This window comes from Gopherus flavomarginatus, chromosome 11 (assembly GCF_025201925.1).
Source record: "Gopherus flavomarginatus isolate rGopFla2 chromosome 11, rGopFla2.mat.asm, whole genome shotgun sequence".
Lineage (NCBI taxonomy): Eukaryota > Metazoa > Chordata > Testudines > Testudinidae > Gopherus > Gopherus flavomarginatus.
In genome coordinates, this window is record NC_066627.1 from 39,992,444 (window position 1) to 40,020,244 (window position 27,801).

Consider the following 27,801-nt stretch of genomic DNA (forward strand, 5'->3'; position numbering starts at 1 on the left):
CCTCCTACACTTGCATGAGCCGGGGCTGCGCTGGCCCCACGCCTCATGGCCCGTCCGCCCCAGTCTCGGGCTGAACCCTCCCCCATCTGCAGCGCGTACCCTGGGGGCTGAAGTGGTGCAAAGACGCGACGGGCAGGCCTGGCTCTACTGAGGACGACCTGCGGGGGAGGGGACCTGGCTTCTCCCTCCCCGCCAGGGTCCGGGGAGGAGGCTGCTCCAAACTGGGCTGCCGTCCTGCTCGCTGGGCAGGGGCGCTGTCTCTTTAAGGAGGAGGGTGCCTGGGTTGGCGGGGGTGGCTGTTAGTCTCTGCGGGCCTGGGCTACATCCCTTGCCGGGCTCGCGGGCCAAGGGGCCCTGTTCTAGCAATGCTCTGGCTGGGGCACCTGGGCCCTCCTGCGGCGCAGCGCTCGCTGGGCTCTGGGGTGCTGCTGCAAGCTGCCGCGCGCATCGTCCGGAGCAAGGTGGGCAGCGGCGGCGGGAGCAGCCCCGGAGCAGCAGCGGGGGCCCCGCCGTTCCGAGGCGGCCAGGTGCAGGCTGTCCCCGCTGGAGGCGAAGCTAGAGAGGCTCCGCACAAGAGGCAGCATCGACCCAGCTTCCGACAGGGGTGCAGCTGGCTCGCCTTGGGGGGCCTGCGCCTGCAAAGCCCCCTCCGCCTCCTGCCCGCTGCTGCGCTGCTTGCCCCAGCCGATCCTAGCCGCCGGGCCGGCTGCAGCGCGGCTAAGGCGGGTTATCTGGCCCACCACAAGGACTTCGGCTACAAACAGCAGGTGCAAGAGGCCGCCGAGTCCAGCCATCTGCAGCCCCAGATAACTGTGCAAGCAACGGCCAGCAACTTCCCCAGCAGCGGGAGCTCTGGGAAGGTGGGTGAGGCTGACTCAGGCTGAGTCAGCGGCAACTTGCTAAGTGGGTTTAGTTTTGCTGCTCTGTATTGTCCGTGTATCCCGGTCGATTTTGGCACATACCGGTACCGCCCTAGGCTTCCTCCTATTCCACACAGTCCACTTGTGTCTTACGAAGCTGCATCATGCATGGGGTCTGGAGTGGGAAGCGCTGTCCCATTGAGAGGAAAAGGTCCGCTAACTATAAGGACCTAATCTGTGCGACAAAAATGCTCAGGTCCTGCAGTGTTTCCGTCCAAAATGGGTTAATTTTCTACGTCAGCATCAAGATTTATCGAGGGAATAAAGATGCCAAGGAGTCGCCATTGGGGAAGTGGTCTCACAGCAGGGTACAGAGGGAGGGAAATATTCTTATTCCATCCCATAGGAAGTTGTTTGTTCTTTGAAATCTTTCTAGTTATGTTGTTGTAATAGCTTGTGCCAATTTGCACAGACTGGAAACAGTTTTAACAGACAGTAAAACAGCTACTTTTTTTAAATATAATGTCCTCTCCACACAGTGGCCAAAAACATTACTTGTTTTCAAGCTGCTGCAGTTTCTGTTGGATCGGTTTTAAGAACAGAAAGTGTTAAAATAGAGGAAATAGTTCTAGTACTTGTAATGTGTGTGGATGCATCATATTCTCAAAAAATACAGGAGTCTCACTTTCTGCCCTGTGCGGACTGCATATTTTGTATTTTATAGAAGATCTCAAGTACCCAGTTTTTCCAAAGTGACAGTTAAGAAACAAGAGAAAAGGGATGAAATTCAGTGGGAAAATTTAGGTTGAATGTTCCAGGCAGCAATACCTATTAGCCTGCAGAATAGTTTCCCAAGATATGTGGTAGAGGCCCGGTCACTTGGGACACTTAAAACTACACTGGGCAGGACACTTAAAAATATAGGGGGGTAGGGAACTAATGGTCTGTCTTATCTCTTTTATCCTCTTCCCTATTTCAGTTCAAAGACAGAGTGTGGAAGTGTCCTTAGTTATCTGCACATGTATTTTCACTATTCAATACACGTAACTTTAAAAAAAAAATAGGAGTGATCTTGGTTAGAAATGCAACGTGAGTCCGTTAGAACAAAATGTGTAATATTTTAACATTCCATAACTTGGCTGAACTGTATGTGGGTGTTTTGGATTTTTTTTTCTTTCTCTTTTTGGGGGGAGGTTGTTTTTAAACTTGTTTGTGCCAGAATTTCTAAATGTGAAGGTTCAGCTCCAGGTTAATTTTTATGGCCAAGTAAAACCATAAAAAGCACATCTCTTTGGTTTTCAGGGGTGCTTTGCATCAGCTAGTGCCCATTAAGATCAATGGGAATTCCAGAGTACAGTACCTCTGAAAAAAGCAAATTATGATGGAAGTAATGATACTGTTTTCACTAGAAATGCTGAAGAGAGCAATGCCGTGAGGAGAATTGAATGTGTATCACTTAGAGCTCTTGACATGAGTTTCTTTGCCTTCTGCGTCAGGCCACCCACTGTCTGCACACTATTATCCACATGTGTTTTTTTTTTAATTAGATAAAATGCTCTTGTATGAGATCCTTCTGTGACGTATAGTAATTTTTTATTCTTAATAGTTAGATTTTTTTTAGGGGGAAATAGTCCTGTTGGTATTGCAAAAGAACGTCATATAACTACAGATGCTCACAATTCAAAGTAGTCTCTCTAAAATGTTGTGGGGTTTTTTAAACTAAACTTTTTAAAATATATTTTCTTTCATTGCATTTCTGCAGGACTGGTTCTACAAGTAAACACTGAATTTCCATTCTCTCAAAACAATAATCTAAAAATAAAATTTCATTAATATGGATCTGCCCTCACTGAGGCCCCAGTTCATCAACCAGATGTATATGGGCAAGGGGATTCAGCTCCAGGATTGTGGCCAAGTCTGTGCTTTTGGTTGCTTTCAGTCACTGTTGAATTCTTAAACACGATGAGCACCTTAATATTCTGGTGGGTTGATTTCTGGCATTACAGGACTCCCTGGATCCTAGAAAAACAGGCTTTCTACAGAGATATTATAGAAAATAATTCAGCTTTCTTTACTGAGCAAGTAGATACAGAGGGCGTGATCACACCGGGTAGTCATAATAAACAGCTGCTAACGTGGTATTGGCTTAATCTCTTGCCTTACTGCCAATACAGATTCAGAAGCTGCCTCAATGCATTTTAGTCCAGTGCCCTAAATTAGTGAGAGCGAAATTGAAAGAAATGGAAACAGCTTGGGTGACAAGAACAGGCTACATAGCTCAGATCCTGTGATTTCATTTTGCAGAGCTGGCTTTGATATAATGAGCCTGGAGTTCCGGAGAATCCTCTCCTGGTTGTGTGATGACTGCCTGAGATGCCCTTTAGCACTGTAAATTGAAAGCATATATAATATGGAGCTTAACTGGGCCTACTTATTGGCAGGCTGAGAGAGTCAAAAGACTGAATGGGCAAAGGAAACTGAAATAGTCTCTCTTCTGTCCAGGTCAAGGTTTGAGGCACATTGACTAGTGGGAAGTATCTAGTGGCACTGCCTCCCCTGTAAATAAACGGGGCTTCAGTCTCAGTGGCTGTCAGAATGCCACCACTACTATTAAGTAAATTGAAGAAGAGGGAAGCCTTCTGTCCATTCTATTGTCCAGTAATAAGTGAGAGGTCCCAAGGGTTTCCCTCTTGTCTTGGCCAACATTTCCTCTGGGGTTAAGACAAGATAATGTCCAAGACTGTGTCAGATCTAGTACCTGAGGCTCTACCTGCACGGTTAGGACCAGGTTGCTTTGAAACCTACTTCTAATATAAAAATTCTGTTTTAAATCTTATTCTGTTATAGAAATGCCAGAAGAAGAAATGAAATGGGTTCCCCAGTGGCTATGGCAGAAGTCTGTCGGTGGCTGCCAAACCAGTGCTAGCATATTTGCATTTGCTGCTGCTGCAGCATTTTTACAGCCAGGGGATAGTGCTGCTCATTGCTACCAAGCTCCAGCAATAATTCCCAGGTTCTTTCTCTATGTTGCTGATGCACAGAACATGATTTACAAGAGCTTAAAATGTTGGGCCTTATCCAGGAGTGTCAAATGTGCTTTCTGTGTTACCAATCATTTGGCTTTTGGCAATACAGTGCTCTTTAATCTGCACTGTGAGGCTGAGCATTGAGGTACAAAGCAAAATCATTCTGGCATGCAAACTAAGGATCCTATCCTACAAGTGACTGTGTGGCTGGATCTCTGCCTGAACAGAGTCAGTTTTAGGATCGGGATTATATTGTCTATATTTATTATTCTGTAATAGGAAATCTTGCCCTAGTGCTGGGGTCCACGCAGAGCTCAATGATCCCTTAAGCCTGGATTAATGGCTCATGTGGACTCTCTTCCATGGGTAAATTGCACCTAATGCTGTGCATCTCTGTTTTGCCCCCCTATCCAAAGCACCCAAGAACAGCGTGGCATAGAGTTCTGTGCTTTATTTTGCTTCTCAGCAAGTAGCTTGAGACAATTAACTGGAACCTGTACATTGTGTGTCACGTGAATGTTCGTTCTAAATCATCGTTTTCTTTTCGGCTAGGACACAAGTAGATCCCCTGAAAAGGAAGTCACGGATCCCAGTGATGAAGATGAGAAGAAACCCAACAAATCCCAGCAGCTGAAAAAAGTTTTTAAAGAATATGGCGCTGTAGGAGTTTCATTCCACGTTGGAATTTCGTTAATGTCTTTGGGAATATTCTACCTGGCTGTTTCAAGGTGTGGTTTCTCTTGCAGACTCTCAGGCCTTGAGTAATCTTGTGTATAAAATAAGAAATATGAAGCAGGCATGGATTTTTGAGGTAGTACTTAATTTCTGAGACTAGTCAGGGTCCAACGTTGTGTCTGCTGTATGTGCAGAAGCCTCATGGCACCCAGCTGGAGATCCATGTATCTGCAGCTGCAGATCTGGGACCAGTCTGTATTGAGACAAGCAAGAGTAAAGATGAGGGTTTGCATTTAAAAATGTACCTTGCTCTACACTTGGGGGCATGCAGGATGGGGAGTGTGCCAGTGCAGCCATCCAGAAGGGAGTTTGTTCATGTTCTGGGGACATGCTGTTTTAATGAAACACTGGCTTGAGCGGTGTAGATCTGAGGGCCACCGCTGTGTGCTGGAGCTGAAGACTATTGTTTTAATTCAGTATAAATCAAATAAAAATAGAATTGTATCCAAAACAAGGCGATTACCCTCAGGGCCAGATTTCCAGTGAGGCATTGCAGGTATGTGTCTAGGGGCACCTGAAAATTGAAAGAGGGTTAAAAGTTTGTGTTTTCCATAATAATAATAATAATAATAATTAATGAAAGGTCACATGTAGGCAGGGTGTGTGCAGAAGATGCTGTGCCTAGGAATGCATAAGGTGTAAATCCAGCCCTGGTTACCCTGGAGATCTACTTGGGCACTTGCATGCAAGAAAGGAGAGCGAAAGAATAAGGCTGGTAGGTTCCTTGAAAGACACCAGTTAGAATTTTGCCTATAACTGCAGAAGGAACAGAAAGATTAAAACAAATATAGGACTGGATTTAAAAAAAAACAGAAGGGCGACAACCAGGGAGGAGAGAGAGAGAGAGAGGAGTTTGTACATGGCTTTTGGTGGGATCATGTCCTATTTTTAGAAATGTACACAATTATTTACAGGAACAGAGCACATGATGGCAGCAAAGATCCCTCATGCACTGTACAAACATAACTCCCGTTATGAAACAATTAATGTACCATTACATGTAGGCACAGCAGAACTCGATTTTTTTTGTAAGTTCGACAATATTGATTTTGATTTTTAAGCTTTTTTTTATTTTTATTTTAATTTTCACATTTGTAGGGAATAAAGTGGGGGTAGGGTAGCCCTGACATCAAGGCTTCAGGGGGCTCCCTATGTAGCTGAGAGGCCTGAGACAGGAGGGCACAAGGTGCAGGAGAGGCTGTGGTCCTGGCTTGGCTTAGAACAGAGACCTTTGGCCAGAATCGTCAGGAGGAGGAGGAGCCACCAGCTGGGGGGGATGCCCCCCAGCTGGTGAATGGCTCCTATCCAGAGATGGAGTGAGTCACCAGGACTGCAGAGGGCTCCCTGCACAGCTGTGAGGCCAGTGACACCAGATTCCTGCAGGTGCTAGGTGCATTTGCCAACTGACAATGGATTTTTTTGTTGTTGTTGTTGATTTTTGTTGTTGTTGATTTCTGTGTTGAAATTGACACTTACCAATGACTAAGGATGTAAATCAAATCCTGCTAAGTCTAATTGTATGGCCAAGTGTGAGAAGTGCAGTGGGAAAAAGTGGACCATTGCAAGGTCATGTGGGAAATACTCCAGAATTTAGAGCCTATTCTAGACAACTGAAAATAGTTGTGGCTTCCTTATCTGCAATGTATACGTGACTGATCGATGGCAGGAGTGGACAAGTCCCTCTTTCTTTCCTTTGGTCTGTTTTCACTAAGTTAGTCAGCATTCAAACAGCCTTTTTACTCCTCCATTAGCGAACTTTCAGCATGATGTTTGTTGTCTTACTCTAGGTCAGATTTACAGGTGGTCTGTTTCATTTTGCACGTTGGTTAAACTTTAAATCTTGTAAAGATTATTTACAAACTTCCAATTATTATTTTTTTTAATTCAGAAAGTAGAATAATAGAACAGGGATGTTACCTAGGGAGGTTGTGGAATCCTTGTCATTGGAGGTTTTAAGAACAGGTTAGACAAACACCTGTTGGGGATGGTCTAGGTCAGGGGCAGGCAACCTATGGCACGGGTGCCGAAGGTGGCATGTGAGCTGATTTTCAGTGGCACTCGCACTACCCAGGTCCTGGCCACCAGTCCAGGGCTCTCTGCATTTTAATTTAATTTTAAATGAAGCTTCTTAAACATTTTGAAAACCTTATTTACTTTACATACAACAATAGTTTAGTTATATATTATAGACATGTAGAAAGAGACTTTTAAAAAATGTTAAAATGTATTACTGGCATGCAAAACCTTAGATTAGAGGGAATAAATGAAGATTCGGCACAGCACTGCTGAAAGGTTGCCAATCCCTGGTCTAGGTGACCTCTTAAGTCCCTTACAGTTAAAAAATAATAAAAATGTAGGGCTGGAAGGGATCTCATCTGACTATTGGGCTGATGCTGCAGCTGTACAATTGTGAAAGCAGAGAAAGGGGGATGAATGAGAAGGTATTTGGTTTTATAGGGACACCAATCTGGAAAAGGGAAAATATCACACTTCAGTCTGAAAAGTTGTTTCCTACTCTCGTAACAGATATCATCTGAAGTTGTCAAAAATATCACACTATGCATTTGACAGCACTTTGTGCTTTTTCAGTTTCTTCATGTTATGTGGGCCTTTCACACAGCCATAGGGGAAGAGGAAAAATGTTTAAAAAAATTAAAAACTTGTAAAACCACAAAAATTAGCTAGGAGGTATGGGAGGGCTCAGAGACAAATGTAGTATCTCAAGTTACAATTTATAATTGATTAGATTTCTAGTTGATGGTGCCTCTTTAAGTCCATCAGTTTATTGTATTTGTTGGAATTTTAATTTCTTAATGCATCTGTGCTTTAGGTTTTTGATTTTACATAGAAAAAGGGAAATGTCAAACAGCATGGGCCTCCTGAATTGTCAGAAAGATTGCAATCTAATCTCAGTGAGAGCAGTATAAACCTAGAGTGGCTCCATTTTAGAAACTCATCCATTGTATGAAATCAGAATCTGGCACACTGTTTAACTGCTTTATTTTAAGTAATGACGTAAACATTAACACTGTTCTGCTGTAACTAAGGTAGGTGTTCAGTTCGGGAACAGACGCATGAGTACCCAGATTATCCTAAGTAATCAAAAGATCCCTTTACTAACATAAGGGAACGGGTACAACTTTTTGATTTTTAAAAAACAAAAAAATTCTTTTTTCCTTTTTCCCTCCCCAGTGGTGTGGACATGACTGCAGTTCTCCTAAAACTTGGATTCAATGAAGCATTGGTGCACTCCAAACTGGCTGCTGGTACAAGCACGTTTGTGTTGGCCTACGCTATTCACAAAGTGTTTGCTCCAGTCCGAATCAGCATTACCTTAGTTTCTGTGCCATTCCTTGTCCGATATTTCCGCAAGATTGGTTTCTTCAAACCTCCTGCCTCAAACCCATGATTTAAAAAAAGATTTCAAGAGTCATGTTCATATAGCTTTTTGAAGTGCTGTGCAACTGCAGTTACCCTATTTGGACTCATGTTAATACTGATCTCATCTTGCATTTTTGACTTGTTTTTTCAGGTAAGTGTTTCTTTCGGGAAAATGATATCCACTTTGCTTTTTCTCTTTCCTTGAGAACTTTGTTAAAATGGTATCTGAAAACTCCTGCAAGTGATAACATAAGCACTTACCTACCAATGAGAAAACTGTTTAGAACATATATCTTAGTATAATTTGTTGCTCTGAAAAGACACTCTTGCCATGCTGTACTTCCATACTTCTAAGTTGTATGGATGCAGAGCATCACTTAAAAGCTCACTGTCCTGGTTGGCTAGCAGCTTGCCCTACTGGAATTTTATTTATACTAGAGTGCTGTAGACTATTTGAGTGAGTGAAATCCTGACTCCCCTGTAGTCAATGGAAGTTTTGTTACTGACTTCAAGAGGACCACAATTTCAGTCTGTGGGCATGATCCAAAGCCCATTGAAGTCGGTGGCAAGACTCCGATAGGCTTTGATGTGGTGGATCAGGCCCTGTATTAGCAGACATGTTTATAACTGGAAGCGAGCTGCAGCATGTTCTCAACCCCTGCAGAAGAAGTTCATATACATTCCTGAAGTCCATATGCTATAATTTTGCAGACTGTTGTGTGCACCAGCTAGTTACTTGATTCTTATATTAAACTAACGAAGACTTAATATGGGAATGATCTATACTTTTAGGACTGTTTATTGGTTAGCTCACATCAGATACCATTTTAAAGTGCTGTTTCCTTAGATGTTTGAGTTGTCCATTTGACTTGCTGTTCAAAACTCAATATGGCATGTTTCTACAAACTGCTGCAATGTCTATACTTCATCAAGCCAAGAAATCTGCAGGTCTGAGCTACCTACTATGGGATGCATATTAACTATTTTAATGTGAACAGAAAAAAAGCTTAGTTCTGATCTCTACAGTAAATTCCAAACACTTACCAATGTGCTACATTGCTCTTGCACTGCAGAAGCATTACAGTGATGTCAAGGGTATGTCTACACTTATCGTGGATCGATGCTGCCACGATCAATCCACTGGGGGGTTGATTTAGCAGGTCAAGTGAAGACCTGCTAAATTGACCACAGATCGCTCTCTCGTCGACACCTTATGCTTCTCATTCTGGTGGAGTACTGGAAAGTTGACGGGAAAGCTTCTCCTGTCGACCCAGCGCAGTGTAGGCACGACAGTAAGTCGACCTAAGCTACATCAAGTCCAGCTTTGTTATTCACTTAGACACTTAAGTCGACTTAACCCTGTAGTATAGACCTGCCCTAAGTGAGATTGACCTAAATGAGCACTTGGTAGTAATTTTAGGCCCAAGATTTAGATTTTTTTGTTTTTAATTACAAAATGAAATAGAAATAGTCTCAGTAGTTTTATCTGGATGTTCCTCTGCAGTGTTGGTAAAACGAACACTGCAGCATAATGCAAGTGAAATGGAATATAAACAGATTAGTTTAGCTTCACCCTCCAAGCTGAGGGAAGTGCAAAGAACTAAGGAGCTGTCAAAATTGCATTATTATAAACTTATTTATCCTTTTAAATAATTGGTTGAAAATTGCTTCTTAAAATATTTTATTACTGTGACAATGTTCCTATCATAATGTGGTACATACAGCTATGCAATACAGAGTTAGCGTATGCCTCAAGGGATTTTGATGATTTAGGGCTAGATTGGCAGCTTGCAAGCTGCCCTGAGTAAGGGGAAGCATATAACTGCACTACCCCAGGGGCAGAGGCCATATTGTGACTAAGAGTTGCAGTGTGGTCCCTGCTTCCTCTTTGCTCCATGGGAGATGTAAGCTGTGCCAGCCTTCTTTCTAATGTAGCTTAAATCACCTTGTCCACCTGTTCTGCTGCTCTGGCTGGCTCACTGCCTGGCTAGGATTTATCTGCCCCTAGGTGGCTGTATTCCTTCTTGTATTGTGACCCATGATGCAGGTAGTTTGTGCAGAGGCAAAATGAGGTGCCTCACATCCCTGCAGTGGTGTGTAAGCTAGTTTGTGACTGAGTCCATAAGTAACCCTGAAATCAGCTTATCAAGCAGAGTTTACATTTTATTTTAATTGCTGGAATGTTTTGACTTTTTTATTGAAATTGCCTTCTGGTGATGCTACTGAATAATAGACTTTCTGGCTAAAATTGAAATATTTTTAAGTAACCATTGAAGGTGGTGGTGGGGTTGTTGCATTGCTAATTCTTAACAGTAACTTCCCTAGTCTCCTACAACTTGCTAGCTGCTAAAACATTTGGGGGATTTTAAGGAAATTTAGACATTCTACTCAAGGTCAAACACTTATTTTTTTTTTAAAGGGAAACATTTTTGGTTTTATTCCCTTTCCCATAATTATTTCTAATAGAGCCATTTTCTCTGATGGGCTCTTTATTGCTTTAGAGTTCTCTGATCTTTAGTACCATTGCTATATTATTAATATCAAAAAGTGACTCTGCAAGATACAAAAAATTCTACTTTTTAAAGTATTCAAAGTGTCACATCACTTAGAAATGAAAAAATAAAGTAAAATGTGTATTTTTCTATTATCACTATTAGAAAAACAAGTAGCATTCCAGTCCTTCTATCTGTTACTTCCTGTAATGCAGTCATGATTTTGTGGTTTCTGGAAAGTGGTTTGTGGTTGCTTTAAAAGTCACCAGCATGCCACGCACTGCTTATATTTTAAAAGTTAATTTCATTTGCTGAGTAAAGTAACTAAACTGCATTTGTCCCCTTTAAATCAGATTGAGACACTATTTTTTACCTCTGAATTAGACAAATCTGGTTGTAAAAACTGTTATTTGCAACCTTCGTTTAGATTAACCTTTTTGCAATGTACTTTAAATCAAGAATATATTTTGAATTTCTGAATCATTTGTAAGCTTGAAAACAATTAGTTTGTGAAACAGTAGTAAAGGTCTTATAGAATTGTCAACACTGGTAGAAAATACAATAAATTTTTTTTTTCCCTTCTAGTTGTTGTTTTCCCACTAAGAAATATCTTAGGCTTGTATGCATTGCAATTCCATAAACTAAATTATATGTATACAATTGTAAAAACTGCAGTACTCCAAAACACCAAAGGAACGTGCAGTGGAAAATTTATTGCATGTGAAACAGCAGTACTTAAGTAGAGTTGCATCACTGCATCTTGTAAAAGTGAAGACTGAGAATCATAGGCATAGACCAGCGATTGCACAGATCCCCACTGAAATTGTTGAAGACGGGGGTCCTGTGTATACTCACTGCAGGATCAAATCCTGTGGCAACATGATTTTTTCCCCTATAATATCCTTTTCCCATTTTGCCCCATCACATGCAACTTACTCCTGGGGGAATTCAGCACCATTGCAATGCAGAATTTCCCCCACAGAAATCAGCTGCAGTGGTGGTAGCTGCAGAGCTCAGCTTGCACATAGAAGACAGTGCCTGGTGGGGAAGAGGGAGGGAGCTAGAGGGTTCTGAGCAGCTGCAGTTTCCTGAGAAGGCGACATCAGTGTGCAGGAAACTCCACACAAGCCTGGGACCCACCATCAGGTTGTTTCTCCTTTGGGATCCCTGGGCTTTGGTGAGGAGGGAAGGCGGGTATCTAGGCTGGGGGGGGGGGCCCATGGCTGGGCTCAGGGGATATGGGTTTCTGGCCACCCATCTGGGCTCAGGGAAGGGGCAGAGAACCAGGAACTGGGTTGTCAAAGGGAGTTTCTTTAACTCTCTGCTCCTGGGGGAATTTTTTTTTGTCTCTCTATATTACTTGCTGACAGGTATTTTGAAACAAATTACCCAATTAAAAGTACTGTGAGCATTTAGTGTTGTTTGACAATTTGCAGACATTTAAAATATTGTGCACAGAATTCACCCAGGAGTAGCAATTAGATCATAGCTAGAAAATAATCTATAGAAAATTAATCTAGGATGTTTTGATAATGGGCTGCGACCACTATCTGGACTTCTGCATTACTGCTTAAGTGATCTTCAGAACCTCTTTCCTGTTGTGTGCCTCCAAGAAAAGAACTAGTCACTTCAGTTGCTTTTTCCTGAGCTCAGCTTCTCCCCTTATCTCCAAGTTGCTTAGCTCACCCGCTGCTACTTGTCTACCTATACCTTAGCTGCAAGCTGGATGTAAATGCTGGCTTCCTAGTGCTGCCTAGTTTTGTGAAACAGTGCAGTTACTATGTTCTGGGAACCCATTAACTGACCTTGTGAGGAAGGCCAAAGAGCAAGAGGCAACTATAGGCATGTCCCAGCAGGGCACTTAAACAAGATCCCTAATGCAGTGCCATCTTGAAAAAAATAATGAGTTCTACAGGCTCCCTACTAGTGTTTCTGTACATACTGACACATTAAAACTAGACTGTCTTGCTAACATGATGTAAGAATACACTTATTCCCTTCTGTGGATGCAGTCTGAGACACTTCACTGGAAACTGACAGGAGAGATGACTGCAAGCCAAAACATTTGCTCACTTCTAACCACAGACATCATTCAAGTGCCTCAGTGCTCACCTTTACATGTGGAAGTCTTGGTTACTGTATCCACAGTAGCGAGTTGAAGCACTTTGAGCTGCTTTTTCTACTAGCTTAGTTAATTCAATACAGAAACTTTAAACAAACATATCCACAGATCCATAAACAAGCTGCTACTAGCACCTCTTTCCATCTCAGGTTTTGGATTTTCCTTGCAGCATGATAACATGCAAAGAAAAATAACATGAGTTTATTACCTGTAGATTAAGGATACCAAACTTTGTAGAGTTTGACATTTCAGCCCTAACCACCTTCCTTGTATTCACATTTTTAAACCCTGCCAGTTAAGGCAGACACACACACCACCCCTTCATTGCTGTTCCCTATGCTGGTTAGGGCAGAGGTTTTAGTAACTTGTTTTTAAAACACAGGTGGGTCCTTAATCTGTGTATGGGCCTGTCTACACAAATTTAAGTCATTTAAATTGATGCACACTATGCAGACAGTTATAGTGCTGCAAGGGTTACTTTAATTAGTATAAATGCTTCCATATTAGTTATGAAAAGCTAGTTTTGTTTTAGAAGATTAACCTATTCCCACCCTTCACTCTTTACCTCAACACTAGTCTTACAGCAGTTACACCAATAATTTAGCTGAATAATAACGATTTGAAGCAATTGCTAGTGACCCCTCCATGGAACTGTACAGTAAAGTCATTAGGCTCTACAAAACATACTAGTGTCTGAGATCAGGCTCTTATGTTTCATAGAATAGGAAGTGTCTACATTTTAGTTTGATACATTTTGCTATATTTTTCTGGTTTAAGAATGTTGATGTCTAATAGGTCCAGCAGTATGTGCAATAAAGTAAACCGTACTATCCTGTCAAAATGTAACAAGTCTTTATTTAACAAGTTTTAAATGCCTCACCCCTCAAGACAACAACAGGCCAAAGAGTACACAGAAGCAAGAAATGCACACAATTATTAGGACACATTTATGAAGAGGCACATTCATTTTTCACTCAACTTCAGATCACTGCACATTTGTGATAACCTTAGCAGCCCAATAAATTAGAATGCAGGTAACTCAAGGATTTACTATTGCACTATTTGACCATGACAGATACCCAGAACCACAACTGTCTCTTGCTATTGGGAAGCATGAGCCAAAAATTAAGACTGATCACATCACAGGGCCCTTGGCAAGAACACAATGTTTAGCTTTGCCTCATCTTGATACCTATGACCCATATGGAAACTGGACTTCAAGTATGTTAGCTAATATTCTATCAACTTCTTTAAGTGCACTTCTTGTCAAACTGCTCTCTCTCTATATATATATATATAAAAGTTCTCTGTTACAATAGGAGAGAGTTTAAAATGGTAAATAGCTCACACAACTCAATTGTTCCGCACTCCCCCAGTCTGTTTTAATTAGCAGGTCTTTTATTAAAGTTTCCTTGCAAGCAACCTTTACTGGCTGCATTACAGTAGTCATGGTTACAAGGCTCTTTTTGTTTATGGTTCATTTGAGATTGTTTATAGTATGAAAGGGACACCTTGCTAAGATGGTGTTCTGTTACTGGTAGCAGCCTCACTCTTCCGGCTGCTTGGTTGTTTTGTAGAGTTTGTGGTAATCCATGGGTGTGCAAGTACGTCTTTCAGCGGCAGCCGATGGTATGGATTATGCTTCAGGAGCTTTACAATTAAGTCCTTAGCTCCCTCTGTTACAAAAGGAGGAAATCTGAATTCCACCTAAAAACAAGCAATAAGTTAGGATTCTAGTGGTAAATAATAAAGAACTAACATTTCCAGGTGTTAGAAATTGTTTGTAGTTGTACAGGGAGTAAAGCAGAGAATACTGGGATGTAGATGAGCCAAAGGAAAGTTTAGAAGAGTGTTATCCATCAGCCCATATGAGATCTGACTGATTTTTTTCCCCCCTTAGCTTCATGTCACATTTCAACTATACAGAAGCAAACCAGGTTACTCCTGAGGGAATTCTGCACCAAAAAAATTTAAAAAATTCTGTACACAATATTTAAAAATTCTGCAAATTATGAGAGTCAAAATAATACTACATGATCACTCCAGTTTTCAGCTATTTTGGTAATTTATTTCAAAATACCTGTCACCAAGTATGCCTGTAACAATACAGACACAAAATTTTCCCCCAGGAGTAGAGAATTAAAGAAATCCTTATGACAGCCCAGTTCCTGTTTCTCTGCTCACTCCCACAGCCTAGCTGAGTGGCCAGATACTCACACCCTTCCCTCTCGGAGCCCAGCCAGGGCCCCCCCCAACCCAGATACTCACACCTCCTCCTCACCAAATCCCAGCCATGCCCCCCCCCCAGCCCACACCCCCACCCTCTTACACCCCAGAGCCCAGCTATGCCCCCGCCCCCAGCCCAGAGACCTCCCACCCCTCAGAACCCAGGGATCCAGCAAGAGAAACAGCCTGACCGTGGGTCCCAAGCTTGTGGAGTTTCCTGCACACTGCTGTCTCCTTCGCTCAGGGCACATGGGAACTGCAGCTGCCAGGAACCCTCTAGCTCCCTCCCCCTCCCACCACAGTGTCTTCTATGCACAAGCTAGGCTCTGTCAGGTCCAGCAGCACTGCAGCCAATTTCTGTGGGGGAAAAGAAATTCTGCATTGTGCAGTGGCACAGAATTCCCCCAGGAGTAAAACCAGGAATTCCTAAAACGTGGTACATGTAGCTTCGGGTTCCATCCATTCACTTCACAATGATTTTTAAGAAGGTGGTACGTGAACCAATTCAGTGTGAGACACTGAACTAGAAATTTTGTTGTCCTCATAATTACTAAAGCAACCTTGCATATGTGAAGCAAGTAGAAGCCTTCATGCAGCCTGAAACACTGATGAAGTTACAAATTCGACCCAACGCTCCCATGAAACAAGGGTAAATCTAAATACCAATGGCACCTTAAATGCCAGAATTCAACTATTCAATCACTCATTTCTAGAAGCTGAAATGGAAAAAAAGGGATAAGAGAAGCCTCTGGAGGAGAAAAAAAAAGGGAATTACTGTAGGGAAAAGAGAAAAAGGGAAAGGGAGGGGAAATCCTGGCATAGGAGAAGGAAGAGAAACGAAGGACAGAAAGTAGTGGTCCTAAAAGTGACTATTTTCCCTCAGAGGGATGATGAATGTAGCAACAGTGTATTGAACAAAGTTACAGGTAACAATGTTATTTACTACATAGATTTTTATGCACACCTCCCACTGACAGTACAAGTTTTGCTGTGGCTTGTATGTTAATTTACACTGGGTTACAGCCCATATTAAGAGAAGAATCCAGCCTTCTCCAAAGATTGATTTAGATAAAATCAGGGTAATTCCTGATGTATCAGAGCTGCTAGGCTGCTCTTTGATTAGCCATGGGAAACCACAGGAAATTGAGGCCCCATTTTCCTTCCTGTAAATAGTTGAGAAAACACAATTTAAGTTTTATCACCTCACATCTATTTAATATCACTGAATAGGTGACTTAGAAGGAAGAAATGAAAGTGACCCAATACTTGCCTTTGAAATACTTCTGTAAGTTTCCTGGTATGTCTCTGCCTCAAAAGGAGGTTTCCCTACTAGAAATTCATAGCACAGAACCCCCAGGCTCCAGAGATCCACCTTTTCGTCATGTGTTCTCCCTTCAATCATTTCAGGAGGCAAGTAGTCAAGTGTACCACAAAGAGTTGTCCTTCTAAAACACATACAAATGGCTTCATACAGAAACTGTAGTTTTGTCTTTATGCAGCAGTATTCTCCATTTCTAAGGCCTTGGCTACACTGGCACTTTACAGCGCTGCAACTTTCTCTCTCAGGGGTGTGAAAAAACACCCCCGAGTGCAGCAAGTTACAGCGCTTCAAAGCGCTGCCGCGGGAGCACTCCCACGACAGTGCTGTACAGCTGCAAGTGTAGCTATACCCTAAGAGTCACTCAAAGTTACTTTGATAGTACCAGCTTCCACCCACAAATTCTAGTTTCTCTTATACTTAACTATCAAGTTCATATAAGTAGATTAACTTGTAGACTCCATCTTGAGGGCAACATCTGTACTGATAAGGAAGTGCATAACACCAAGTTGTGTAAGTACACATAGTAGTTGATGCTCCCTTTACTCCAAAGAGCTCACTTCAACTTTCACACATTGGACAATGACAGAGGGGGCAGGTCTGTACTCTTGAGCAGTGGTTCTCAACCAGGGGCCCCCTGGGGAACTGCAAGCAGATGGGGGTTGAGGGGGAACCAAGTAGGGCCAGTGTTAAGACTTGTTGGGGTTCAGGGCCAGTGTTCCCTCTAATTTTTCCCACCCATGTGCAGAATGAATTTTGTTATGTGCACATCACCTCCGTACTGGTGTGCATAAAATTCATGTGTCGGGCTGGGGCAGAGGGGTTCAGAGTGTGGGAGGAGGCTCAGAGCTGGGGTGTGGGCCCAAGGACAACGGGCTCAGGGCTGGGGCAGAGGGTTGGGATGCAGGGGGGAAGGGCTCCAGCTGGGAGTGTGGGCTCTGGGGTGAGGATGAGGGGTTTAGGGTGCAGTGGGGCTCCCCGGGGCTATAGTGGGAAGAGGCACCTCTCTCCCAGCCACAGCAGGTCCAGGACGGGCTGGGTCAGGGCGCTTGTCCCCCGGCAGGTTTGGGGCTGGGCTAGGGTGCCCGTCTTCCAGCCGCAGCAGGTCTGGGGCTTTGGGAGAGGCATCTCTCCATGCCGCAGCCCTAAGCACCTGTGCAGCGCTTAATAGGCAGCTGTGCAGCGCTTAATAGGCAGCTGCGCAGCTTAGAGGGAACTTAGCTCAAGGCAGAAAGCCAAAGCCCTGCTGCATAGAACTGAAGCCTGGGGCCTTGAGTCTTGCCACCCGAAGCAGAAGCCTGTGCAGTGTAGCTTCGTAGGTGGCCCCTGTGGCACGGGGTCCCAGGCAATTGCCCTGCTTGCTATCCCCCAACACCAGCCCTGGCTTTTATATGCAGAAAAAACAGTTGTTATGGCACAGGTGTTGGAGGGACTCGAAGATTGAGAATCCCTGCTCTTGAGAATTAACAACGGAAATCCTACTGTTCTCCCCAGAGGCATGCAAGGCTCCAAATACACTAAAACAGTGCTTTCTTGCTACACTCTGCACCAACACATTGAAGGGGATTGGGATGAAGGTAGGACGGTAACCTGTAAATAAACTGGGCAAACCAACCAGTTTTGGGGTTCTCGTGATATAGTGTGCATATTTCTAGGCAAGTTGCAGGCAGGGATTTGGAGCAATCATATTTCTGAAGTGCTCCGCTGTGGCTCCAGGCAAAAACCTAGTGGTCCACGCTCCAACTCCGGGCTCTGCTCCAAAGCCTTGGCTGCAGTTGTGTGATTCAGTCTCTATGCACCATCCTTTTTCAATTAGTGCTGTGACAATGGTGTACGTTCTTTAATACATACTAAGATTTTATTTAGAGCCATGAAGCTTTGTGCTGCATCAAGAGATAAGAGTACGTAGTGTCTGAGTTCTTACCTAGATGATGGAGCATGCACAGACCATCCAAAGTCAGCAATCTTCAGCTCTCCGTTAGAACCAAGCAGCAAGTTTTCTGGCTTGATGTCTCTGTGAATCACTCTCTTTGAATGACAGTATGATAGAGCATCTGCCAATTCTGTCATATACTGTAAAGAGTGACCCCATGAGATAGTATACATTAAAGACCTAGTAACCTCCTTAGCTTAACTATTAGAGAACTTGGTATCTAGACATCCATTGTGAAACTGGACATGTCGTCAGTTTCATCCCAGTAAGGTCAATTTTAACACTTTGTTAGTTCACCCTTTTAAGTCCCTTTGACTACTTAGTGCTGTACGCTACAGCAGTGGTTCTCAACTAGGGGTCCAGTCCCGCCCCCGAGCAGGTTTCAGGAGATCCGCGAAGCAGGGACAGCATTTGACTTCCTGTGGCCCAGGGCAGAAAGCTGAAGCCCCACCACATGGGGCTGAAGCCTGGGGATCCAAGCCCTGCCCCCCAAGGCTGAAGCCGAAGCCTGAACAACTTAGCTTCACAGGGCACCCCTGTGACGACAGGCCCCAAGCAATTTCCCTGCTTGCTTCCCCCTAATGCTGGCCCTGCCTTTTATATGCAGGGAAACAGTTGTGGCGGCACAGGTGGGTACTGGAGTTTTTATAGCAGGTTGGAGGGGCCTCAGAAAGAAAAATGTTGAGAACCTCTGCTCTACAGCACCCATCCCTCCTCTGTACATACCTGAGATGTCTAGGACCCTAAAGTAGCAGCCAACAGTGAACTGTCATGATGCACATACTGACTAACTTCCCAGACTATTCCTAAATATCTAGTTTCAAAACTAAAGATAAAAAAAAAAAAATCAGTTCTGCTCTTAGTTACCAAATGTACTGACTTCAGTGGAGATGCACTCATGTACCTAATGTCAGATTTTGGTCTAAAGGTCTAAACTTTGTGCTTCAGATAGCTGCAGTTGAAAAAAGTTGGTGGATGATAAAAAACAACACTAGCGACACTTACAGTAGCAGTTCTCTGCTCATCAAATTTGGTTAGCTTCTGCAACTCTTTGTAGACTTCTCCACGAGGTGCATATTCTAGAATTAGGTAGACTCTTGTGGCATCATGGAAGTAGCCATATAGCCTGAGAATATTGGGATGCCTGCAAGAAAATGTGTATATTTTTCTACCAGAAGACATCTCTATACAGAAACAAAATATGGTGGGTTTTTGTTTGTTTTGGGGTTGGTTTTTTTTTTTAGGGGGGGGGAGTTAACTATATAGATGTTATATAGTTACTAGCACCTAGTTTGAGTTTCATGCACTGGAGGAGCTAGACTGAGTTATCACTCCCTACAGTTTACACTAGTGACATATCAGCTTTAGTACAGAAAGGCCCTTTTGACTGATTTTACTTTGTAGACACTTTTTTAGTCTGCCAGCCATGGCATTCAAGAAATTTCTTCAGTGTAGTTCTGTAGATTTCACCTCAGAGTGCTTCTGTTTGGCACGCCTGCTGTATATCTTAGTGCTTTTAGGTTCGTAATTACAATTCTGGAGTTACTAAAGCTTAGAGTGCATATTTTTAACTTCCTTTCCTTTTTCCTCAATTGAGCAAAGGTTGTTTAAGCTCCCTCGCCTCCCGTCTTTATACAGCTTTTCAGAGACACCTTGTCTGTGTACCTCACTTCTCTAGACAGCCTTCCCAACTAGGCTATCAAGATCAAAGTATATGTTGGTATAACTTAGGTCACTCAGGAGCATGAATAAGCCACTCCTCTTAGCAACAAGTTATACCAACTTAAGCACCAGTGTGGACAGTGCCATGTTGATGGGAGAGCTTCTCCCGCCAACATAATTATTCCAGCCTCCACCAGAAGCGGTAGCTAAGTCAATGGGAGAGCTCTCTCCCATCAGCTTAGAGTGTCTGCACTAGCAACACTATAGTGGCACAGCTGCATCGGTGCAGCTATGCCGCTGTAATCTCTGTAGTGTAGCCATAGCCTCACGGATGTTAAATATCCCCCTCTCCCCCCACTCCAGAACATAGAAGACTAGAAAGTTTAAGGAACATTTAAAGGAGCGGTACAGACTTGTGCCATCTAAAACTAAGCAGTAAGTGGGAGAAGTCCCCTTATATAATATTTGACAACAGGGTGGGTTTATAAGGCCAATTCCTTTAATTGTTTCCTCATGCATTGCATAAGGGTCAGGATAAAATACAGAGACATGCAATTGACTTGCTGCTTTGAGAGGTTGGTGTGGCAAAGCATAAAAAATCTGACTTGTAGATTCATATTGCAAGTTCTGCACATGTGATAGTCTGTAAGATGTCTTGGTTAGATATCAAGAAAATGCTTGGCACTGTACAAAAATTAGAGCATCTACCCTAATATCATATAAGTGACACAGGAGACTGGTTTGCCCAGGCCATCCCAAAAGACATCCCAAAAGAGTAACTTCACATGATATTCCTACCCGCCTCCTTTAATTCAGGGTCAGGAGACAGTTGGATTCCATTGTGTCTCCCCTATTCTCTGGAAGAATATCTAAAAAACTAGTTTTAGATAAATTTTACCTAAGATGAGACTGTATTTCTACTTCTCTCCGCAGCTGATGTTCTACTCCCGCTTTCTCCAGCTGTGTTTTAAACAACACCTTCAGCGCTAGGATAAATTTACTTTGCTTTTCACGAGCCAGATACACATTTCCAAACTTTCCTTTCCCCAGAGGACGGCCAATTTCGAAGTCATCAAGACACCACTGCCTTCTATGAAAAAGTTAAATAGTTTTAAGTTGCTAGAAGTCACACGAGGGACTAGAATTTCTTGATACATGGGGTAATGCCCCAGAATAACTCCACTGAAGTCAAATGAGTTACTCCACATTTATATCCATTTAACCAAGATCAAAATCTGGCCCCAAGTATTCCCCCTTTCCAGGTCTGCATTTCTTGGGTGACTGACCCTATCTTTTGGAAAAGGAACGCGATATGTAAGGGTCAGTTCTCTTTTCAGACTTCTGTATCCAAATCTTCAGTTTTGCAGGGAATAGAGCACACAGCCAGATCGACTGTGCCAAGAAAAAAGCATGCATGGACACAAATGCCCAATTTGTGCACACAAATCAAGGTGTGCACATATTAGCGGTTGGGATATACCAGAGCGTATGCACCTAATTTAGTACGCATGCTCTTGCAAGCTGAGCACATGCTATTAATACATTTTCTTCCTATGTTCACGTATACGTGAAGAAGATTTGAGTCTGGAAAGAGGCATTTTGCATTTAGTTTCAAAATATAAATCTTGTCTAGCTTCATGGAAAAAAATCCCATTAAGTTGTGGTGTTCCATACAAGGAGAAAAAAAAAAAAAAATCTTCACTCAGAATAGTTTCTTAAATAAAAAGCATATAGTTCTTTTTTGGCTAAAGAGTATGGAGATTTTCCTTTTTTTTAAAAATAACCTTCAAGAGCAAAGGCTTTCATAGTTTATCACAGGGGTACACAACCTATGGCAGGCGAGCTGATTTTCAGTGACACTCACACTGCCCAGGTCCTAGCCACCAGTCCAGGAGGCTCTTCATTTTAATTTAATTTTTAAATGAAGCTTCTTAAACATTTTAAAAACCTTATTTACTTTACATACAACCATAGTTTAGTTATATATTATAAACTTATAGAAAAAGACGTTCTAAAAATATTAAATGTATGACCGGCATGCGAAACCTTGAATTAGAGTGAATAAATGAAGACTGGGCACACCACTGCTGAAAGGCTGCCAACCCCTGGTTTATCAGGTCATGAAACAGATTAAAGATGTCCTAGAACTTCATGAAAGTATCTCATATTCATAGCTCCAAAATATTTTGTGGTATTTACAAATGCAGAGACAGCATTCCTGATAACGAATGGACTACAAAACAATAGTCATGGTTAAGTGACAAAATACTTTGCATCCAAATTGCTACCTTATTTAGTCCTAAATACAAAGAGTGAAACCCTGGCCCCACAATCATCAATGGCAACATACCCATGGACTTACTTTTTTGTTTCTTCATTTTTCTGGACGGATGTCCCTTCTGCTTCAAGGTTTTTTGCTACACATAAAGAGAATTGAACCTTCATAACTATAGTTCATAAACACAACTGCCACCACTGTCTGCTTCCAAAATGATTTCTCTCAATCTGGTTCCCAAGTTTTGCATACAAGCCAGGCTCAGTCTCCAAAGACAGCCTGAACCTATTTAGGGCATGGCTACCCTTGCAGATGTAGAGCACTTTGAGTTAAACCAGCCTTCGTAGAGCGCAGTAGGGAAAGTGCTGTAGTCTGTCCACACTGACAGCTGACAGCGCACTGGTGTGGCCACATTAGCAGCTCCTGCAATGGCCACAGAGAGCAGTGCATTGTGGTAGCTATCCCAGCATCCAAGTGGCTTCAACGTGCTTCTCAAATGGGGGATGAGGGGGTCACAGGGAGTGTGTTGTGTGTATGGGAGGGGAAAAAGTCGGGTTTTGGGGGGTGAGAGCACGTCAGCATGCTGTCTTTTAAGTTCAGACAGCAGCAGACCTCCCCACCCCACCCCCCAGCATTCCACAGTAATGGTTGCTTTGTCTCAGAGCAGATAAGCATGCCAGATGTCAAACGGAGCTTTCAAAGGGCATATCCAAAACAAATACAAGAGTGGACACTTGACTTAAGGGGAGTATGGGACCTTTCCAGAGGCTGGTCAGAGCACAGTAATGCAATACCTCGTTCACACTGACGCTGGGGCACTCCAGCGGGGGCACATCAAACCTTATTCTACTCACCGAGATGGAGTACCAGGAGCGCTGTAGCTGTGAAGTCTGAGCACTCTATGTGCTTTGCCAGTGTGGACGGGTAATGAGCGAGTGCACCTGGGGCTCCTTTATCACACTTTAACTCGCAAGTGTAGCCAAGCCCTTTGTTTCTCCTACTGCAACCATTACCATGGTATCTGAGCATCAGTGACAACTATATTAGTCTCATATGAATAAGATACTAAGCTGGCCTATGAAAGAGTAAGCAGCATCACATTAGTTAGTGCATCACAGCTACAAGGGATTTTTTAATCCAGGAAAAAGCTTTCTGTACAAGTCTGTACTACCCTTCTAACTTGTCTTCCCATTAGTAAAGCATTCTCTTGTAGCTTGTAAGGTATTCTGGGCAGGGAATGACTTTTTGTTCTGTTCTTGCACAGCACCTAACCCAGCTGAGTCCTGGTCCATGATTAGGACTCTCAGGTGCTATGATAATAAAAATAATAGAAAAGGATTATGGCCCAAAGTGAAACTAGAAAATCTCTTATGCATGCAGGAGGAATATATGCTGATTTAGTTAATATGCTGTAGCTGACCGCAGATTACTGAAGATGAAACATTTATTTACAGTTATATTTACCAGATAGTGAGGTCTGTGGAGGTTCCTCATTGTTTTTACTTGGAGCCTGAGGCCTAGAAATTGGTTGAACTAGAGAAGTTGGACGAGGCTGCTGCATCAGCTGGTTTTGAGACTGTTTCTGGTTTGATAGCACAGATTTTTGAGTCTGTGACTGTACAGGAACTCGCTGAGCCAAATTTGAAGAACACAAAATACGCTGTGCTTGAACTCCACCTCCAGGAACCCGATTCTGAGGATGCTGCTGATGTACAGGGAGCCGTTTTGGACCATCCCCAATGGTGGGTAGAGTCTAAAAAACCCAACACGTTTAATTACAGTTGAGGCAAGTACAACATACTAGAAGTTCCGCTTTTCCTGTAGTTTATTCCTTGGTCCTGTCCACTTATTAATACAAGCAGGCAAGTGTTTTTTCCTACCTGTGCATGGACTAATTAGCTCCATTATAATCAATTAATATACCCATTAAGAGTTTAAAAAAAAAAAGTAAATCAGACAGAAAGGATGATATCATAAAATCATAGAAATGTCAGACTGAAAGGAACATTGATAGGTCAGCTAGTCCAGTCCCCTGCAGTGAGTCAGGACTAAGACCTAGTCTATACTAGAGTTAGGTCGACATAAGGCAGCTCTTGTCAACCTAACTCTGTAAGCATCTACACTAAAAGGTAGCTTCCACTGATGTCAGTTGCCCACTACATCGACTTAATTCCACCTCCACGAGAGGCAGAGCGCTTAGATTGATGAAGTTAGGTCGACGCTTTGTCCATGTAGACACAGCGTTACTTACATCGCTGGAGGGCCCGGCTATCACTGTGCCATAATGCCCCACACAGTTAAGCTGGTGGAAAGTGCTTCTAGTGAAGACGCGCACTGCAGAAAGAGTACAGTAGGGATATGAAACCCTGCTTTAATTACTGCAGTGGCTGTACATGGACTTAAGTCAACTTAATTTTATACTGTAGACATGCTCTAGGTATTATCTAGACCACCCTGACAGGTATTCTTGTTGTTAAAACCTGTTCTTAAAAACCTCTAATGACAGAGATTACACAACCTCCCTAAGCAATTTGTTCCAGTGTTTAACTACCCTTACAGTTAGGAAGTTTTTCCTAATATCTAACCTAAATCTCCCTTGCTTCAATTTAAGCCCACTACTTGTCCTGTCCTCAGAGGATAAGGAGAACAATGTATCACCCTCTTCATTCTAACTACCTTTTACACACTTGAAGACTTATATCCCCCTCTCTTCTCTAGACTAAGCAGGTCCAATTTTTTCAATCTTTCCTCATAGGTCTATTTTTCTATACCTTAAACCATTTTTGCTGCTCTCCAATGGACTTTCTCCAATTTGTTCACATCCTTCCCGAAGTATGATGCCCAGAACTGAACACAATACTCCAGCTGAGGCTTTATCAATGCTGAGTGAAGTGGAAGAATTACTTCTTGTGTCTTGCTTGAAACATTCCTATCAATACATCCCAGCATGATGTTCAGTCTTAGATATTTAAAGACCCATATCACAATTCTGGCTGCCACCCCACAAGAAAACAACATTTTAACACTAGCAGCATGGAGAAGCAGTCTGTAGAAGCCTTAACAAGTTGTATTCCAGGTGGCTAAGTCTCCACAGCAGTGAGCTACTGACAGAGTGGCTTGGAGAATATGCCCTGTGTCAGAGTATAATACTTCAAGAAAAAAAGGGGAACCTATTTGATGAAGATTCAGCAATAATTGTCACTGATAATTTGTGGAGTGAATTTATAGAGGCTAATAGTCCTCGTATGATCAAGCCAAGTAAAATGCATTTGTCTAGTAAGTGTGCAAGACCACTTTACCTTGACACTGTGACCAGGGAGCCCATTGTGGTTCTCTTTACCATTTTTCTCCATGTTGCCTAAATACAGAACATTCAGTTGCAGAGAGATCTCATGTAGGGACATTATTAACTAGAAATATCTTATATACAGAGCACCCTTCTCCTCATCACCCCTTGCACATCTTCCTCATACCCCCATCCTCACACTCTGCTCTCCTCACCCACACTCTGTACCAACCTACACCCTACTGCGGTTTTCATACCTTCAATTCCCCTCCCCAGCGAAACCCGACACCACCATAGATGTAGTCTTCCCACTCCCATGCCTCTCACACATCCGGTCTCTGCACAATCTCTTCCCACGACTATCAGGATCATAATGGTTCCTTTTGGCCAGAAAAGTCCGAGTCTCGGAACCCGGTATCCTTTACAGTGGCCCCCCGCCCCTTCCTCCAGTACAATCCCCTAGCACTGTAACCGACACACATTATGCCCCTCAAATCCAGCTCCCCCTGCAACCCTCTCCCCATTACAACGCTTCACTTCCCTGCGGCTGCCGCTCACGAGCTTCCTCAAATGCAACTGCAGAGGCTTAATACTTCCCCGCCTGCTGCACCCCCCACGCGGTCCCCACCTGCTCCTGATGGAACCCTCCCACGCGGTCCCCAGCCGTGAAGCCCCCCTCCTGCTGCACCCTCCACGCGGTCCCCAGCCGTCAAGCCCCCCTCCTGCTGCACCCCCCCGCGGTCCCCAGCCGTCAAGCCCCGCTCCTGCTGCACCCCCCACGCGGTCCCCAGCCGTCAAGCCCCGCTCCTGCTGCACCCCCCACGCGGTCCCCAGCCGTGAAGCCCCCCTCCTGCTGCACCCCCCACGCGGTCCCCAGCCGTCAAGCCCCGCTCCTGCTGCACCCCCCCCCGCGGTCCCCAGCCGTCAAGCCCCGCTCCTGCTGCACCCCCCCCCGCGGTCCCCAGCCGTCAAGCCCCGCTCCTGCTGCACCCCCCTCCACGCGCCCCTATCCACTCCTGCTGCAGCCCCCCCCAACGCCGCCCCCACCCTTGTAGCCCCCAAGTCGCCGTTGCGGCCCCGTTCCCACTAGAATCCTCATTCCCTACGCTACCCTCCTTCTCTCTCCTCAGCCCCTAGGCGACCCCCTTCCCAGATCCCTCCGCGCCGTGTTCCCCTCACCGTCACCACTCCGCTGGCCCCGACCGCCCGAGCTGTTTGAATTCAAACCGCCCTCCTAGGATACCCTTTAAACCGCCGCTGCTCTCCATTGGCCCATCCCGAGCCCCGCCTCTGCCACCCCAGTCTCAGCCCCGCCTCCTAGTGTTGCCGGGACACAGAAGGCTGCGACCGCTGCACGCCCCCACTCCCCGCGCGACCCCCCTTCCAGCAACCGGCAGTGCTGCCGCAGCACACACAGCGTGTGACCGCCGGCCACTCACCTACTGAGGGGGACTCCGGCCTCTCACAGCCAGCAAGTGACGCTCGTCTCCCCCCCGACACCGTACTACTGGCAAGCGGTACCGTACAACAGATAATTAAACGATCTGCTGATGATAGTTCGATTTCTTTTCAGGCGCCCGCCCGCGGAGGCCCAGGATTGGCCTATCGAGGCCACGTGACAAGGAAAGCAGCCAATTACTATAATCCGCCGATTTTTTAAAAATTGAGGCAGATGATTGGCCTCCTGAGCCCACGTGATCTGGACACCGGCCATTTTTTTGCAAAACGGAGGGAAGTGAAGGGATGCCATGCGACGCGACGCGCTTACTAGGCCACGCTCACGTCGACGGGGGGTGGGGCTTCTTTTAAAATGGTCGTCGCTTCTCGCTGAAAGTCAGTTGGAAGCAACCATTTTAAAAGGAAGTCCTCTCCCCAAGCCCAAATCCGCTTATGATAACTGCGTTGCCATGGGTGGGCGGCCAGGAATTACGCGATTTGCGTAAGGAAAGGATCGACCAAGCAGAGACTTTGTAGAGGAAACTCCGTAATTGGCGCGTCGGTCTACGAAATTAGCGCAGGGAGGAAACGAGAGGCAGATGATACGTACAGAAAGCACGTAGCGGGCGGCAGGTAGCAGTCACGCATGCGCCCGAGTGTGCCTGTGACGTTGGAGGCTCGCTCAGCAACCAGAGGAACAGTTAGGAACCAATCGGCGGGCGGCGCCGCTGAAGAGAAACCAATCGGCAGGCATTCTTGTTCCTCACAGACGGCCATTAAGCCCTGGTGCAGAGAGTGCGCACAGAGCCTCGGGGGTGGGGACGGGAAGGTGGTGAGGGGGCTGCCTTAGGAGGTGCTAAGCCTTAGCTTCAGGCGGAGAGGGGTGGCTGGGCTGTTGCCTGGGGAGCGTGTCGCCCCTGCGGTCGGTGGTGTGTGATCCGCGGCCGTTGCCACGGGCTGTGGCTCTCGAGCACAAACGTGAGTGGGAGCCGGGCCAGCGTGTCGCACCAGCGGTGACGTGTGGTCAGTGTCAGGGCCCAGGGACAGC

The 27,801-nt window shown here is 44.4% G+C and overlaps 2 protein-coding genes and 1 long non-coding RNA gene across 7 annotated transcripts in view; 1 reads left to right on the forward strand and 2 right to left on the reverse strand.

The window, feature by feature from the left end:
- Nucleotides 1-1,098, reverse strand: part of LOC127031458 (uncharacterized) — a 16,508-nt gene extending 15,410 nt beyond the window's left edge. The window contains exon 1 of one of the 2 annotated variants that reach the window (XR_007768556.1): nucleotides 963-1,098. This is a non-coding gene — a long non-coding RNA (uncharacterized LOC127031458). Of the gene's footprint in view, nucleotides 1-99; nucleotides 186-962 lie in introns of those variants that run through there. The other variant, XR_007768555.1, reaches the window with a different exon arrangement.
- Nucleotides 265-22,231, forward strand: FAM210B (family with sequence similarity 210 member B). 2 transcript variants are annotated; one of them, XR_007768547.1, is made up of 4 exons: nucleotides 265-860; nucleotides 4,439-4,614; nucleotides 7,814-8,153; nucleotides 20,689-22,231. XR_007768547.1 is itself a non-coding variant. In XM_050918230.1 (3 exons), the coding sequence occupies exons 1-3, from the start codon at nucleotides 366-368 to the stop codon at nucleotides 8,028-8,030; spliced, it is 888 nt and encodes a 295-aa protein (XP_050774187.1). In that variant the 5' UTR covers nucleotides 265-365; the 3' UTR covers nucleotides 8,031-11,078. The 2 variants fall into 2 exon arrangements, 1 of the variants encoding a protein (XP_050774187.1); XM_050918230.1 differs by lacking the exon at nucleotides 20,689-22,231 and having other exon boundaries at nucleotides 7,814-11,078.
- AURKA (aurora kinase A) lies at nucleotides 13,452-26,875 on the reverse strand. 3 transcript variants are annotated; one of them, XM_050918206.1, is made up of 9 exons: nucleotides 26,756-26,875; nucleotides 25,330-25,388; nucleotides 23,495-23,783; nucleotides 22,118-22,172; nucleotides 20,654-20,845; nucleotides 19,099-19,237; nucleotides 18,085-18,233; nucleotides 16,113-16,287; nucleotides 13,452-14,323 (listed from the first exon to the last, which is right to left on the reverse strand). In XM_050918206.1, the coding sequence occupies exons 2-9, from the start codon at nucleotides 25,381-25,383 to the stop codon at nucleotides 14,132-14,134; spliced, it is 1,245 nt and encodes a 414-aa protein (XP_050774163.1). In that variant the 5' UTR covers nucleotides 25,384-25,388; nucleotides 26,756-26,875; the 3' UTR covers nucleotides 13,452-14,131. The 3 variants fall into 3 exon arrangements, with proteins under 3 accessions (XP_050774163.1, XP_050774164.1, XP_050774162.1); XM_050918207.1 differs by lacking the exon at nucleotides 26,756-26,875 and adding an exon at nucleotides 26,496-26,693; XM_050918205.1 differs by lacking the exon at nucleotides 26,756-26,875 and adding an exon at nucleotides 25,574-25,964.
- Between the last annotated feature and the right edge of the window lie 926 nt (nucleotides 26,876-27,801).

Bases quoted from the DNA above. Each gene is read 5' to 3' on its own strand.
- FAM210B (XM_050918230.1), top strand. From the start codon at position 366: ATGCTCTGGCTGGGGCACCTGGGCCCTCCTGCGGCGCAGCGCTCGCTG. The intron at 861-4,438 runs GTGGGTGAGGCT...CTTTTCGGCTAG, and splicing joins GCAGCGGGAGCTCTGGGAAG to GACACAAGTAGATCCCCTGA. The intron at 4,615-7,813 runs GTGTGGTTTCTC...TTCCCTCCCCAG, and splicing joins TTCTACCTGGCTGTTTCAAG to TGGTGTGGACATGACTGCAG.
- AURKA (XM_050918205.1), bottom strand. From the start codon at position 25,688: ATGATCCTGATAGTCGTGGGAAGAGATTGTGCAGAGACCGGATGTGTG. The intron at 25,389-25,573 runs GTATGAAAACCG...TTCTGTATTTAG, and splicing joins GCTGGGGAGGGGAATTGAAG to GCAACATGGAGAAAAATGGT. The intron at 22,173-23,494 runs GTAAATATAACT...CTTTATGTGTAG, and splicing joins TCCACAGACCTCACTATCTG to CAAAAAACCTTGAAGCAGAA.